The sequence below is a fragment of the Clytia hemisphaerica genome, unplaced genomic scaffold (genome assembly GCF_902728285.1).
Source record: "Clytia hemisphaerica strain Z4C2 unplaced genomic scaffold, Clytia hemisphaerica genome assembly, whole genome shotgun sequence".
Taxonomy (NCBI): domain Eukaryota; kingdom Metazoa; phylum Cnidaria; class Hydrozoa; order Leptothecata; family Clytiidae; genus Clytia; species Clytia hemisphaerica.
Window position 1 is genome coordinate 1290188 of NW_027103253.1, and position 16707 is coordinate 1306894.

The following is a 16707-nucleotide window of genomic DNA, read 5'->3' on the forward strand; positions in this document are numbered from 1 at the left end:
CTGCTCCTTTTCAAACCCAATCAACACTGGTATTGAAGTATTAAAGTCAAAAGTTTCTAATAAACGCCCCTCCGCCCCTGAAGAGGCCCGGAATTCCCGAGTTATTTTTTCCGAGTTAGAAAACCGAGTTAAGAAAAAACCGAGTTATCCCGAGTTATGACGTCATTTTTGGAATTTAGTGACGTCATTTTTCATTTTTTAACTCGGGAATTTTTGCTTCCTTTAACTTTTCGAGTTATTTTCCATTTTTTAACTCGGGAATTTTTGCTTCCTTTAACTTTCCGAGTTATTTTTCATTTTTTAACTCGGAAATTTTTTCTTCCTTTAGCTTTCCGAATTATTTTTGAATTTTTAACTCGGGAATTTTTGCTTCCTTTAGCTTTCCGAGTTATTTTTCTTCATAAAAAAACACCAGCTTTAATCTATTGATCCCATAACAACCTAAATCAAAGACATAACCATCCATTACCAACTAGAAAAAACCTTAACCTGCTTTGAATAAAATGAATAATCAACAAACAAGTGAATAATTGAAAAACAAGAACTAAAGTTAAAACCTGCTAGATAAACAAAGTGTAAGCCCTTCAAAAATCTTACAGCATTAATGCTGTGTAAATCTTAAAAAATACAGCAGGTAAGTGATGTGATAAAGCTATTTTAAAACTAATATTTCCTCCCTATTTCATTAAATGTAAAATTTTTGAATGAATCAACAACGATTCTTGAATCAATCATAAAGTCTTTAAAGCTATGCGCTTCAATGAATGAACACCAAATTTTCGTAAGGTCTTAAGTAAAATTTTACGTGCATGTGAAAAAAGCTTTAGTAGAAGCAGAAAGGTCACCCTTGGCTTGGCACATCTCTGTGTTATTGAAAAACAATGGAGGGGGTACTAGAGTTGCAAGCTAACGGGTATGTGCCGCAAAAATCGAGAAAAAAACTAATTTTTCGGGATTTTGTGACCCTTATTGGAACTTTTGGCTGTTTTTACAAGCCTTAGGGGGACTGAACTTAGATTTTGTGATATTTACGACCCCTCGAAGGTCCAAAAAAGGCACCCTTAAGGGCGGCACATACCCGTACTTGCCTTAGTACCCCCCTCCATAGAACTCATTCACAAAATTCTTCTTCTATTGCTTGTGGTTTCGATCAATAGATTAAAGCTGGTGTTTTTTTATGAAGAAAAATAACTCAGAAAGCTAAAGGAACCAAAAATTCCCGAGTTAAAAAAATGGAAAATAACTCGGAAAGCTAAAGGAAGCAAAAATTCCCGAGTTAAAAATTTAAAAATAACTCGGAAAGCTAAAGGAAGCAAAAATTCTCGAGTTAAAAATTCAAAAATAACTCGGAAAGCTAAAGGAAGAAAAAATTCCCGAGTTAAAAAATGAAAAATAACTCGGAAAGTTTAAGGAAACAAAAATTCCCGAGTTAAAAAATGGAAAATAACTCGGAAAGTTAAAAGAAGCAAAAATTCCCGAGTTAAAAAATGAAAAATGACGTCACTAAGTTCCAAAAATGACGTCATAACTCGGGATAACTCGGTTTTTTCTTAACTCGGTTTTTTTAACTCGGAAAAAATAACTCGGGAATTCCGGGCCTCTCCCCTGAAGGGGGCATTCATTTGAGGGGGCGTTTATTGAATAATTTTCCTTTCAACATTTTTTCATCAACATTTTAGATAATTTCTTGCACATTAAGCTAAACTTTTAAAAATTTCACAGTTTATGAAAGCAAAGCATTACAAAGCATTTTTAAACAAAAGAAAAGTACCCTTTACCGTTACTTACATAAGTTACATAACTTTTGAGTTATTTTGTCTTCATCATGAATATTCTTAATTTTTTGATAAAAATCATCCCGAAATATTTTTGTGGTATTTTTAGGTTTGGATTCGATCCCCAGTCAAAATCTAGCATGTAATACATACCTCAAGCTAAAATTTGGCATTTTTGTTGAACCTTTCAGCAATATGATGGCTATAATGGTAAAATGCTCTAAAAATGACATTCTTAGGTTCAATTGCCAAATTCCATGATGGTGATATTCTTACCATATTCTTAATTTTTTGGCCAATTTCATCATAAATATTCTTATAAAGGAAAAAAGCATGTACGCACTTAAAGTTTATCCCTTGTTGGAAAGATAATCAATAGAAATTGAAAGATGATAATGAAATGATTAGATGCAGAGGAAAAACGAAAGGAGATTCGAGTCTTCAGAAGTTATTCAGCTTGAAACATATTATATTATCGAAACTTATTTCTTGGGTCAAAAACTGAGCCTGAAGGGCCAAGATTGCTCATTCTAGATGCAACTATTAAAAGGAACGTTACCGAAACAAACTAAAAACACGCCAATGTTAGTGACGAAGCTGGATTAGGCGATTTTATTGATAGCTGTAAGTCCGCATTTAGAGAATCTAAAGATAAGAAAGCAAATATGAAAGGCTTATAACGGATTACCAGAAAACCTTCTCTGGAAGGAAAACTACGAAAAATTCCTCTTTCGCTTTCTGAAGATTTATTGACATTGAACTTTTGATTTGACAACATTTCATATTCATGAAGATGGGAACCTGTGCGAGTGAAAAGGGAGGGTTTTGGTTTGTTTTGAAATTTCCTACCCTAAACCCCACCCAACCAATACTAAAGAGTTACATACTAAAAATTACATCATTGCTGATACGAAATTAACACCAAGTGCCGAAGAAGATTTTGAAATTTGTCATTAAACGTCTTGAATTTCAAAGATAATTTTTAGATAGATTATGAACACACATGATTGAGCCTTAGTAAGTAAGTCTACCACCGCAGTCGTAGGGCGGCCCGAAGATAGGGAAGGGCGTCACTTTTTCTCTTCGGATTCCTCTACTTAACGTCTAACTTTCTCTTAATTGCTGAGCGTCAACCAGAAAGGCATTGAGTACCTTTTTTGTACTAAGTACGAACTTTTGGAATGACCCGGCTTGGGATTGAACCAGCGAACCTTGTGCACCGTAGCCGAGTGCTCTACATATGAACTACGGTCGAAGTCTACTGAATTTGAAAGGCCGGTGAAATCCACCTTTAGCCGATCCGAAATAGTAATACGAGTCGTGTTTACACGCTTTTTTATAAGAATGGTGTAAATCCATTTCATCTTAACTTTTTTGGGAAAATCATCCTGAAATATTCTTACAGCATTCTTAGGTTAGGATCCTAATTCAAAACTAGATTTAACATTTAGTACGTACGTCTCAAGCATAAAATGGCATTTTTGTGAAAGGAGTGAGCCTTACTTGGGGGTAATTGACAATATATAATTGAAAATGCTTAAAGAATTCTTAGCTTGAGTAGCCAAATTCCATGAAGGTAATACCATTCTTAGCATTATTCTTATTTTTTTGGCCATTTTCATCATGGGCTTTCTTATAAAGTGTATTCTTATTAAAAAAAAGCGTATAACTGTACTAGAATGTGTCTCCATCGGGGTGGAAGAAAATATGCCGCCCAAAATTAAAAGTTCCTTGGATAATTTTGTAGTTGAAACCTACGCCCACCAAATGGTGTATAGACATGAAATAATTATGTAACTTAATACATATACCATTGTCGTATGAAGTTAATGTGTTTTATTCCAATACTAATAGTTTCACGCCGTGGAGACGAACTGATTTCGAAATGTCGCAATGTGAACAAGTTTACGCTAAAACAACACGACTCGAAAGACTGACGTCAATTGTTGTCAAAAGAAGCCAGTACATTGTTCTTCATAAAAATTTGAAACGAACTCTAGTTTTTTTAAATTTTATTTTCAACTGATAATCGTCTCCACGGCGTGAAACTATTAGTATTGGAATAAAACACATTAACTTCATACGACAATAGTGAAATTTTAATATTTGCCACTTGCAAAGTATAAATTTCTACTTGATCTAGCACACAAAACTATGTTATACATATTCTGTTAGGCCAATTATCCATGAGTCTGAAAATTTAAGAATCGCAATGAGAAAATTTGATGAAGAAGAAAATGAAGACTTTTGCGAAGAAGTACCTTATCGGGGAAAACTTCGTCGGGGAAAAGTGACGAAATTTTGGACAAGTGACGAATATTTTCCCCGACGAAAATTTTCCCCGGCCTTAATGCGTTTACCAACTACCAGCAAGTGACGAATTTTTCCCCGACGAAAATTTTCCCCGTCGAAAATTTTTCCCGACGAAGTTTTCCCCGATTAGGTAACTAACTTTGAAGAGCTTAGTTTCGGCGAAGAAAAAACATTTTGAAAGATTTTTTGCGGCAAATGGTACATCTTTTATCGAACTAAAATCATTTTTTGGGAAAATTTTTCTAAAAGCTTATTTTCATGAATTTTATTATTTGAACGGTAGGCAAGACCCTCCGAAAATTTCAAGTAAATTAAGTGCCTGATCCAAATAACGCCACACACGTTTTCTGACTCTTCAAGGACTATACTTTCATGATCAAAAGAAAAAATGACTATACGCCGATGCGCATACGGGACCTAACTCAGCCCCTAGAGTACATCCCAATTTTTCATAGAAAAACAGCCATAACTTTTGACAGTCTGTGCCACTAACTCGATCGGGAAGATTCTACCGAAATGGGAAGAACCTTCCCGAACGGGAAGAACTTACTCTAATTTTTTCTGCTCGTTTGGGAAGATTTTTCCTCTTTGGGAAGTTGAAAATTGACTGAATCTTCAGCGAAGCTGTACGATGACCGGCGAAAGTTGAAACTTTTTGGAAGTAAAAAAGTATCAAATTTTAAGGTTTTTCACCGAAAGAAAGTATACTTTACCGTAGAAATCTTGTTAAATTGTGAAAAAACTGCGTAAACTTCCCAAACGGGAAGTTCCAACCCGATCGAGTTTTCCTTATTTTCCCGCTTCTTCCCGATCTGGAAGTCCGTTTTTAACTCTTACCCGTTTGGGTGTCAATTTAATTTCCCGTTCGGGAAGGTTCTTCCCATTTTGGAAGAATCTTCCCGATCGAGTTAGTGGCACAGACTGTTTGATGCATTCATTTAGAAAAATTTTCCGAAAAATCTAAAACAGTTCAATTCTTTGCGGACAGTTTGAGAAAATTTCGAAACAAAAAGGTTAATTACCCATTAAAACTTAGCACTTTTTATAAAAGAGGGTGATGCCACAGATTATTAACGTCTTTTTAAAGTTCATAACGTCATTTTTGCAATTAAGTTATTCTTAATTACTCTGAGGGATTTGATTAAAAAGCGATTTATAAGGCAATTCTTTGTTAAAAGTGTTAAAGAATCTAAAACATAACTTTTATGTTCAAATACTAAAATCAATTTTCCGACTATAGTCAGAGCCCTTAACTTCATACGCCAATAGTATATGCTTCCGATTCCGATTGGTCAAGCACTCTTCTGATGAATGAGAGTTCAACTCAACAAGAAGTGCTTTATCCCTACTTTATACATAAAAGTTATTTTCTAAAACGATTGGACATATGCTTGAGCACGGAAAACGTGATTTTTATGTTGAAATTTCATTTCCTGTGATATGTTTACTATGATATGTTCACATAATGACATTTTAACCAATTAAAATTCACTAATTTCGAAAATCTTTTACAATTTATAAAGTTCAAGTTATAAAAATAAATACAAAATGTCAAGAAGTGATCATACCTGGAAAAACGAGAAATGAGAAAAAAAGATAACAAAATGGAAAAGAAAAGAAAAAAATGAAGAAAAAATAGCCCCTGTCAGAAGAGTATGTTAAAAAATAAAAAATAATAAAAAAGATAAGGGTATTAGTTCTCCATATCCTTTTGTTTCGATTGGTCCTCATCAATTATTGATGATTGAAGGGCAATAAAAAGAGCACGAAGAACGAGATGGAATCATTCAGCACAGTGATAACATACACTACATTCACTGATAACATACTCAACCATACTAAAAAGAAGCAGTAGGCAGTTTAAAGCAGAGGGAAAAGAAGAAAAAGAAACACGTACAACTTTCTAGTAAGAAGAAAAATTTCACAACACTCAACATCAACACAGACAAACGAAGAATATTCACCAAGAAAGAGAAGAATCAAAATGGAACGATTACAAATGGATCAACGCAAACTCCGAAACATGACTCCAGAAGTATTCCAAACATGTAAAGAATATTATATACAGCAGCAAGTAACTATGAAAGGGCGGCGTTCGGCCGTCACCTGCACCCAAATCAAAGAAGTCATCCAAAACAGACAAAGCTGTAAACTTCCATCTTTATTCCGATCAACCACCAAATCACTTAAAATGACGCAATCCCAAAAATCCGAAGATAAAGAAGTGTTTTACATGTTGATGGCAAATGCAGCCGGCCGAAGAAAAACATACATATCGTAAAATGAACTCTTTATGAATAAGTATTGAAGATCATTACATTTTAGTACGATTTATACCAATATTTTTTTTAACTTGATATAGTAGTATTTTTTCAAATATTGTACATAAATGCACCAGAAAACTTTTTTATCAGTATTTTACAAAATTGAAAGATTTCATTAAAAAAATCCAAATTACAAACGTCTTCATTTTCCATATTTAACATTTTTGGCAAGCACATTTGGATGGGCGACTAAAATTTTTTTATTAGAACGTCTTAATTTTGGCGGAGCCTGGATTCGCTTTTTTTTCTTTGGGAAAATTTTGAGCCTTAAATGTTCTTATTGCTCTTGGCGTTTTTGAAATTAATTCACTTAAATATACAAAATTAGTTCGAGTTATAAAAATTGGTCGAAAGTCGAACGATCTGCTTAAAGTTGCAGCTAACCTCTTCAATTCCAAGGGTTCAAAGACCAAGAGTTCTTACGGTCTAATTTTTGATTGTGTTATTCTTTTCCCAAATTTCAGCCTAAATGTTCTTATAAACTGGGTTTCCATAAAAAAGCTGGAAATTCAAGTAAATCTTAACTTTTAGCTCAAAAAACTTTTTGAAAACCTTTCTCGAACCAGGTTGGTTAAACATAAAAAAGATTATTTCTTTGAAATGGGATGGGGATAATGCTATAGTGCATCAACTCGACCAAGATCGTATATAGGAAGATTGATAGGCCAGTAATCTAGGACTAATTGACAGTTTCTATCGATTGTTTTCACGGAGTTCACGGCCAGACAACTAGGTTATTATCTAAAAACTGAACGGACAAACATGGGAACGTGTGGAAATTCAAACAGGTTTGTGGAGCTTACGACCCTAGACCGCTATGTAATGGCTTCTTGTGACTTTAACAAGGGGGCTAAAATGAATCTGAATGGACTTCCATTGTTTTTATATGCAACCAAACGCAGCGTTGCAGATACTCTACTTTGAAGTTTATTTGTGAGACAAACAGCTTTAGCGGTCCCTGTTTACAGGTTGTTGAGCTCACTCCTTCGTTCTTTTCCATTTTTGATATAATACACGCTATTCTTTTACAACAATATTCATGATAAAATTGGCCAAAAAATCTTAAAATATGCTAAGAAAATCACGACCATGGCATTTGGCAACCCCGAAAGGGTTACTTGGGCACGTAGGTTTCATTTTTGGAACCTCGGCGGCACCGGGGATAGTACCCCCGGGTTGGCAACTGAAATGTAGTTTATTATCACTTTGTGAGTATTTTTATGTAATTTCTTATTAAATGATTTAGTCCGCAATGCTTTAAAATGTTCTTAACTTGTTCATAATATTCTGGCCTCATGTTCTCTATAGTTTGTTCTTATAAAAAAACGTGAAGAACAGAGGAAATGAATCTACAAGCAAAATATTTCAATTCATCTCATGTTAACCCTTTGATAACTATTGTTTGTTAGAACTTGCTTTCGTTTGATTTTTTCGAAATATCTTTTTCGTTTTTATTGCGCTCATTATAAGCGGATTCGTTATACCTTTTCCTTAACTGTTTTGATCAGATATTCCCAAAATTTTGCCTACCATATTGTTGACTAAAGATTTTTAACCCAAAAACTTGGAGTTCTGAAAAAACAATAACAGCTTATTTAACTTCTAATTTACGTAATATATGGAGAAGGGTTTAGACAAGATGGATTGGTGACGTACTGTGTAAGTTTTGGCATCAAATATTAGCTAGCCTCTTATAAGTATAAGTTTTGGGGTAAGACTGTCCCCACCCATACAATCTTATTTTCTATTTATAAGGGCTGCCTGCAACCATAACTGTAGGGCGGGAGGGTATCACGTGATAAAAAAAGATTCTCATTCAGCTTCAAATCTCTCGCTGACGGATCGAAGGAGCCCATCTTTCGGTTAACTTCTGCCATTATAAATATAATATAAACCCGAAGCCATGACATTTAGACAAAAAGGGGGAAGGCAGCCGCCCATTCGCTAGGCCTTGGCGCTGAGTTGGTTATTAGCTAAGTTGCAGTTAAACTACAATAGACAAAAATATCTAAAAATATCTCAAAATAATGACGATACGCTCTCTAATTCAATTTTCGAGTTGGGATAGAATTTTCAATTGGAAATGTTTACTTGTTTTCACGTGGTAAATTTTTATCGAAACGAAGGATAAACTTAATTTTAAGGGGTCATTTGTTATCGAAATTGGTCAATTAGATAAAAAGCTATGGCCTAAATGCTAAAACATTACTTTTCAAAAAAGTTTAAAAAATGCTAAAAACGAGGTTATTAAATTTATTGTTGCTATTTTTAACGAACAAAACTTGATTAACAAGCGGGAATATCTGACCAAACGACGTTTGATAGCTTGAACAGTCAACTTTTTATTTTCTTTATGATGAAACATATAGATGAATCCATAGTGTGCAGCCGGGTCAGAAAACCCAGCAGGTTTCCGCCCCAGTATAGTTTGTTAAATTTGAAGCATCGGTTCGAAAATAGCAAGCCAAACAAAAAGAAAACAAGTATCAAAATTCCGATTAAAATCTTGAAACCTAAAAAGTTTAAAAACAATGTAAGGGTGATAATTTGTCAAGAGGGCGGGAATTACTTCCCCGATAGGGGAAACGAGAGTCCTGCATACTAAACCCTAAGCTTAGTTTCCTCCTTTCCATGTGCGATTTCGGCGATTTCACAAAAAACAAGGGTGTAGGCAGAAAAAGTCTTTAGTACTGTAGCACAGAGGAAGATACATAAAATCCGCCATATTTTTATAACTCAACACACTTTATCTATTGTTTTCAACTTTTGGATGGAAGAAGAAAGGGAGAAAACTTAGCACGTAATTATCATGGTGATAAAAGGATATGCGGCCTACATTTGACCTCGAAAATGTGAGAAATGTATAATTGAGCCATTCCATCAAAGAAGTATTTCTTGTCAAGATTTTTTTAAATTGTCGTATTTCTAGGAAGTATCCTGTTCCTAAAACCGGTCGTGTTCAAAATAACTGTCCCGTTTCGGAGAACTGTCACATCTCCAACATCTGGAGGAACACATATTGACCTTTCTCGGCTTTCATAATCTCTAATCTGGCATTCTGAACGATTATGTAAAGCTAAAAAAAGAACAGTATGACAAGGACAACTATTATACAGTGAACTCTCTCTTATTCGATTTTCAAGGGCCCAAGATTTTTCTTCAAACAATAGAAAGATTCGGATTGCGGAGAGTGTTTTATACAATATTTCAGCTGAGGGGACGAATTTTTTATTTCGATTTGCAAAAAGATTCGAATAATAGGGGTTCGATTTAAAGATGGTTGATTGTAGTATTAATTTTATTCAAACTATCAATATAATCTTCAGCGGAGACAAATAAAAAAGATGTAATTTTTGATAGAATTCGAATGAAATGGCGGTTTGTGCTTGTTGCAAAGATAATGTGGAGTGGAATATTAGAAAATAGAAAAGATTCAAAAGGTTTTACGAGATGAAAAACAACTTCTTGTAGAATGGTCCTATGATCTTCAAAAATGTTCTTCAGTCAAAAAATACAGCTTAAAAGTTCTTTCTGGTTGACTATTAAATGGACTTTTTCACGAGTGATGATATTCTAAGATCAAAGAAAAACTACTGTTGTGAAAATGGTAATTACTGCACAGTTCTTTTGTCTTTTTCATAAAACCGCTATCTATATGCTGAAGATTATAGAGACCGACTAACATTATCACATAACATTTATACCTTTAATAAAAATCTTCCCTCTCAAAGGATCGCAATTTCTGAAAAATTCGACCAAATTTTTGAAAAAATCCCCCCTAACGGTCTAAAAGATGTCACAATTTTTTTACTTTAGCTCTGGTTTGAAAATAATCATTGTTTTAGCAATCCTGACTATCAGGAAAGAAATCTTTCTGTTTTTGTAGGAACAAGATGTTATCCTGTAAATGTGAAAAGATTTTCACTTTAACTGAAAAAGAAAAATTAAAAAACAGTTTCGGATGAGGATAGAAATTAATTTTATACGTGGTATGTACTTTTTCCGGATACTTTCAGGTTTTTGGATAGGATCTAGAAAAAGCGAGAACCAAAACCGGTTTGTGGATAGAATCTAGAAAATGCGAGAACCAAAACCGGTTTGTGGATAGGATCTAGAAAATGCGAGAACCAAAACCGGTTTGTGGATAGAATCTAGAAAAAGCGAAGACCAAAACCGGTTTGTGGATAGAATCTAGAAAATGCGAGAACCAAAACCGGTTTGTGGTTTTTTGCCTACTCTAACATTTATACAGACTAAACTAGAGCTAAGTCAAGATTATTGAGCTTACTACCAAACGTGCTAATCACACTTGCTCAACTTCAGGTATTTTCTCCATCACTCACCGACAGGAAAGTAAAAACAATAAGCTTGAAATTTTAGCCTGTCCTAGTTAAAACCTTACCCTCAGAAAACAATAAACAAAACACAACTCTTGGATTAAGTGTCCAATATTTTTTTCGGATCGGAAACTCACAGATACACACCGAAATTCTCAGATTTTAGCTCAACCTGGAGTTGATGAAGCCATATAAAAATGTTATTTCAACATCAACATTTAACTAAAAACCAATAAAGTCTGTTTACATTATTTAGAAAGGTTTTGGCCTTAGTAAAAGCCTCACTTCTTAGTACCAGCAAACCTACCCTCATAATGAAAGTGAGAATTAAGATTTCACAAACCTGCAAGCCAACAAGAGGACTTTCGATTGCGTCCCATTGAGCGGGCTAAGAAAGGACGTCAAATTCTTTTGATGGGCCGGAAACATAATGGGTCGCTCAATCTATAAGTTAAAGTCATATAGACTACAATTAGTTTGCTGCACGGACGGGAATTTTATACACAATACGCATCCCCCTATATGAAAATTAGTTTCGGGAATACGCGAAGCCTATATCTCCACCGTCAACAAAACCCGGTGAAAATATTCCTTTTTGGACGTCGAAAGACATAGCCGCATTGCCCCACTCAGACAACCACTGTTACACAAGATTCGGGTCACGTATTTGATCGGTCAATATTTCATCCCAGAATAGAGAATTTGCAAAAAAGTAAAACTGCATATATACCTAGAAACATCTTAGAAAGACTGGGCTTGATACACCGGGTCAAAATTATAGTGGGAGATTTTGTAGAATTGAATCTATAATTCAATCTAAGTAACCCAAGTTTAGAAGTGCGTATATTTGAGAAGTAAGTTACTGCTTTTTCTCCGAACTGGGGCTCATATGTTAACCACAATGATTTAATCGAAAAACTTGTTACAAAGCTGAAAAGGTTTTGAAAACAGACAAGAATAATCTCCCAATTTACAGTGGAAAAATTGAATCACGGAATTCAAATTAAAAACTTTAAATTTACCACAATGCTGAACTTGTAAGCCCAAGAAGTGAATTTGATGTAGGTGACACGGCTATCATAATCGTCACTCGTTAACAGATTGACTTTGTTCCATTTGAAATGTCGAATGAGGTCGGCCCATACCCGAGCTTGGTCGGCGTACGCTGGTACGGTTCGTAAAAGACTAGGGTGTAGATTCTAAAATCGATAGAAAGTATTTTTACAGGCTCAATTGGTCATAGTTATAAAACCACTTGCTTTTCAGTGAAATTTTCTCATTGATCTATAGGTTTGAGAGTTTAGCAACGGTGGCGAGTTTTTCTCAAAGACCAAATATAAGACCCACAATCAGAGTTGGAAAATTAGCCATGTAAAGGTTTAGCGAGAATGTGTATTTGTGTTGCACATAAGAACGTTTCTTAGATATTAGGTTTACTAGGCATACTCGTAAATCATAAGCGAAACATGCTGCACAAAATTGTAGAAACGCAGTTTTTAATAAGTTATGATACAATATGATAAAGGAAAAAAGGCCAATCCACAAAATTACCCATGGAATTCATACAGTTCGAACAATGATTTATCCAAGCATCAAAAAATGAAGAATATTTCTAATATATTACGAAAAATACACGAGAAATTGTTTTTAGTGGGCTGAAATTCTCACACGAACGTTCACGCACGCTCTTTAAAGTGGAGGCTAATTTTGAAACTTTGTGTGGTCTGATGTGTGGTTAATCTTCTAAATCTGTTCTCTATTGACGTCTGAATTGTTATGATAGAGATCTGTTGCGAAACACTTCTTCTTTCGAGAGTAGAAACAACAACAAAATATTCCAAGAAGCTTTTAAAGATAAATTTCAACCATTTCTTCAATGTATCTTATTTAAGAGAAGAATATAATCTAGCAGTTTCGAAGGAAAGTCGGGATAAGCCTTCCCAACTAGGTCACTTATGTAATGTTTAGAAGTCAGGGCGCTTAATGGCCACGGGATTGCGTGATGGGGCAATTTAACTTCCTTGGATGCGTGAATTGGAAAGCTTTGCGTGATTGTGCGAATTCGGGATAAAAATTGCACGATTGCATGAATTGAATTGAGTTCAGAGAAGGAACATTTGGCAAGGTAGGCATACTACTTGGAGTTGAAAAATACAGTATAATAAAAAATGGGAAACAAACAGATTTGCAATTCCTTATATTTTCAAATAAAAAAATTGATTCGTCATATTTTTACCTTCCAAAAACAACAAAAATCTAGCGGACTGTTTTACAGTCCGACTAGCAAGAGCATATTACCGTTTACTACCTAGCCACTTAATCGCGCCATCGAGTCTATCAAAAAGCTTTAAGTGGAGTGCATTTTCGCGCGCCTTTTATTTTCGAGCCCTTTAATTTTTGCGCCTTTAATTTTCGCACACCCCTTAAATACGACCTTTCGCGCACCCCTATCATTATCAATTTTCGCGCATCCTAAAATTTGTTTCTCTTTACATATTTTACATATTTTTTCTGGCAGTTTTCTAGTCAAATCCTCATAAAAAAGTCTCCAAAAGGAGGACACTTTAATTAAGGGACACTAATCTGTTTCCCCAATGGTGTTCGCTAATTAGAGGCTCCACTGTACTATAAATATCATGATTAATTGCGAGACACAAGTTATATTGCTTCTTTCATGACTTTCTCCTTAGAAAAGCCATAAGTGACTAAAAATTTTTTATTTGCTAATTCGCACACCTTTTAATTTTCGCGCGGCCTAGTACGCGAAAATAGGCCTTTTTCGCATACCCCGTGCAATGGTAGTGCGCGAAAATTAAGGGCATTAAGGTATTATTTTTCATTTATAATGACGTCAGCACTTTTTTGTGATAAAAATTTAATTCCGAATAATTTTATTGCTTACAAGACAGTGAGTCCGTAACGTTAACAATTAGTAATTTCAAACAATCAAAACAACTTTGATAAAATTTAGGGGAAGCTTGCTTAAAGTTTGGAAGCCTGTCCATTCAATCCAAGGGTTGTGGATTCGATCCCCGGTCACCTATAACTCAGCAAATGAGAAGCTTAGATTGTTTAATCTGATCTGGGCAGTAAGTAACTGGGAGCTGAGAGAAAGGTGTGACGCTCCACTTCAGCTTTCGATCTCCCAGCGAAAATAGAAAAGGGGATAGACTCCCTCACTCCTTACTCCACCGACAGCCACCAGATGAATATATTTACTTACATGGAGTTGACGAACATTTACAGTAGGTCCCAAAGAAGGAAATTCTAGGTGCCCTAAGAGAATTCTTCGCATTTTTCAAGGGAGGTTGATTCAGATTGTTTTTTTTTTCAAGGAGTTGGATGAACAAGCATCGTCATTTATATTCCGAGAAGAATTTTGGAAATTCCAGAGATCTAATTTGAATTTCCAGCAGGTAAATTTTTTTTAAATTTCCCAAGGGGAAGGTTGCATTCAGTTCGTCCACCCTAAATTTACGGTATAAAAAAGAATTTTTTCCAATGGTAATAGAATCTTGTTTTACAGGGGATATCCGCGCTATTTCAATTATTTTTGGCCTGAAAAGGTTCTTAAATCCCCCGGATGGAACAGCCAATCAAAGGGCTGAACTTAATCTGAATTAAGCTCTCATATTGCTTTCCAGTATGTTAAATAACAAGAAGAAGTCATTAGTCCTGATCCTTTACGACAGTGAAAAGGCCAGGTAGAAAGAAACTGCGACGTTGAATGTAAAAAAACATTTTCTTCGTTACCTTGTCAGATAACTCTGTATTTCTCGATTGCACTGCAATGGTAGGGATCTTATAAAATGCACATGCGTATGAGACAATATCAGGAGAATGGGTCGAGTTTTGTGCATTAGTTGTTATGACAACATAAACACTTTTAGAGATGAGATGAGAACAAATATCTTTCGTTGCTTGGACAGGGTCATTGGGCAGCATCAAGACAGTAACATTGAGTCTTGAACTGGCGCCAAGACCGTGTAAGCTTGGATTATCATTGATGTCATCTTTGGCGTTGAGAACGTTCTCCTCCAGCGTTGCATTATTGATGAGGACTCCGATGTTATACGTTGTGGAGAATACTATTGAGCTGGTCTGCAGAATACCAAGGATGACCAGAAAACAGAAATACAGAACTTCCATTGTTCTTTTTAAGAAGAACTATTTAGTTTTCTTCATTTTTATGTTGTTCTGAAATATAACCAAAATGAAAAAAAATCGTGTAAATTGTGAATTTCTCTTCTCATTTAACGGTCTCTTATTCGATTTTCAAGAGGAATTGGATCTTTGTCTTATAAAGGAGAGCGTCGTTTATAAGAGTTTCTTGTTGACATTGACTTTCGATATTATGGAATAATGGAGCATATCAAACAGTAGAATGTGGAATTAGAGAGCGTCAACTGTACAAAATTAACAAGAAATTATTTCAATTTTACAAAAATTACATATTTCACTTGCCAAGCCCCACATTAAGCAAGTACTCTCGAATTTCAAAGCCTGTTCTTTTTAAGAAGAACTATTTAGTTTTCTTCATTTTTATGTTGTTCTGAAATATAACCAAAATGAAAAAAAATCGTGTAAATTGTGAATTTCTCTTCTCATTTAACGGTCTCTTATTCGATTTTCAAGAGGAATTGGATCTTTGTCTTATAAAGGAGAGCGTCGTTTATAAGAGTTTCTTGTTGACATTGACTTTCGATATTATGGAATAATGGAGCATATCAAACAGTAGAATGTGGAATTAGAGAGCGTCAACTGTACAAAATTAACAAAGAAATTATTTCAATTTTACAAAAATTACATATTTCACTTGCCAAGCCCCACATTAAGCAAGTACTCTCGAATTTCAAAGCCTGTTCTTTTTAAGAAGAACTATTTAGTTTTCTTCATTTTTATGTTGTTCTGAAATATAACCAAAATGAAAAAAAATCGTGTAAATTGTGAATTTCTCTTCTCATTTAACGGTCTCTTATTCGATTTTCAAGAGGAATTGGATCTTTGTCTTATAAAGGAGAGCGTCGTTTATAAGAGTTTCTTGTTGACATTGACTTTCGATATTATGGAATAATGGAGCATATCAAATAGTAGAATGTCGAATTAGAGAGCGTCAACTGTACAAAATTAACAAAGAAATTATTTCAATTTTACAAAAATTACATATTTCACTTGCCAAGCCCCACATTAAGCAAGTACTCTCGAATTTCAAAGCCACTGACCGCAAAAAATTGCTGATTATACAAAAAAGATTTTCCTTTCAAGATCTTATCTTATGCCACCATTTTCTTTTTCTATATTATGATATCGTATAATCATTATACAACACATGAAAAAAAATTTTCCAAGTCAACTTTTTCCCAATCTTCTAGTCTTTTTTTTGAATATTACTATTATTATTACTTTTTCCAATATATCTCATTTGCCTCTTTCATTCAACATATAGAAGAAATGAATTATTCAACAAAACTTTGCGAAGAACGAGAAAATCATAAATATATGAGAGAGTAAGGGAAAAACTTCACAAAATGAAAAAACTTTTTCTAAGGTTGGATCAAAAACAATTTTTCTTCTTTCGCTCTTCATGAGCCAGGAGAAGAGAATCAATAGTTTGAATGGTTTTTCAGTCTTTCTTTCTTGAAATTTTAATGAAACCCTAAATTGAACTTTGAAATTATATCATCTAATATTTTCATAACTTATTCATTTAACATTTAAGCATTCATTTCAAATAGCAATAAAATTTATAAAATTTATTAAAATAAGTGTAAACATTTCCATTCAAGTTTTAAATAAGTAACCCAAGGAAAACTCTGGCTGCCAACCGAACAAAGCGAACAAACGTAATATTACCCCTATAATCATTTCTGTTTACCCTTCTCATAATAATATGTTATCATAAGAAAGGAGTGAAAATTCAACAAAAATAATCGAAAATTCACATCCAATATCAAATTG

The 16707-nt window shown here is 34.3% G+C and overlaps 1 protein-coding gene across 1 annotated transcript in view; it reads right to left on the reverse strand.

Moving 5' to 3' along the window:
- The window catches only part of LOC136798404 (glutamate receptor ionotropic, NMDA 1-like), a 40836-nt gene extending 25863 nt beyond the window's left edge, over positions 1–14973 (reverse strand). The window contains exons 1-3 of the mRNA XM_067055014.1: positions 14503–14973; positions 11772–11948; positions 11093–11193 (exon numbers count right to left, since the gene is read on the reverse strand). Coding sequence (XP_066911115.1) covers positions 11093–11193; positions 11772–11948; positions 14503–14898 — 674 coding nt within the window. The 5' untranslated portion in view covers positions 14899–14973. The remainder of the gene's footprint in view (positions 1–11092; positions 11194–11771; positions 11949–14502) is intronic.
- Between the last annotated feature and the right edge of the window lie 1734 nt (positions 14974–16707).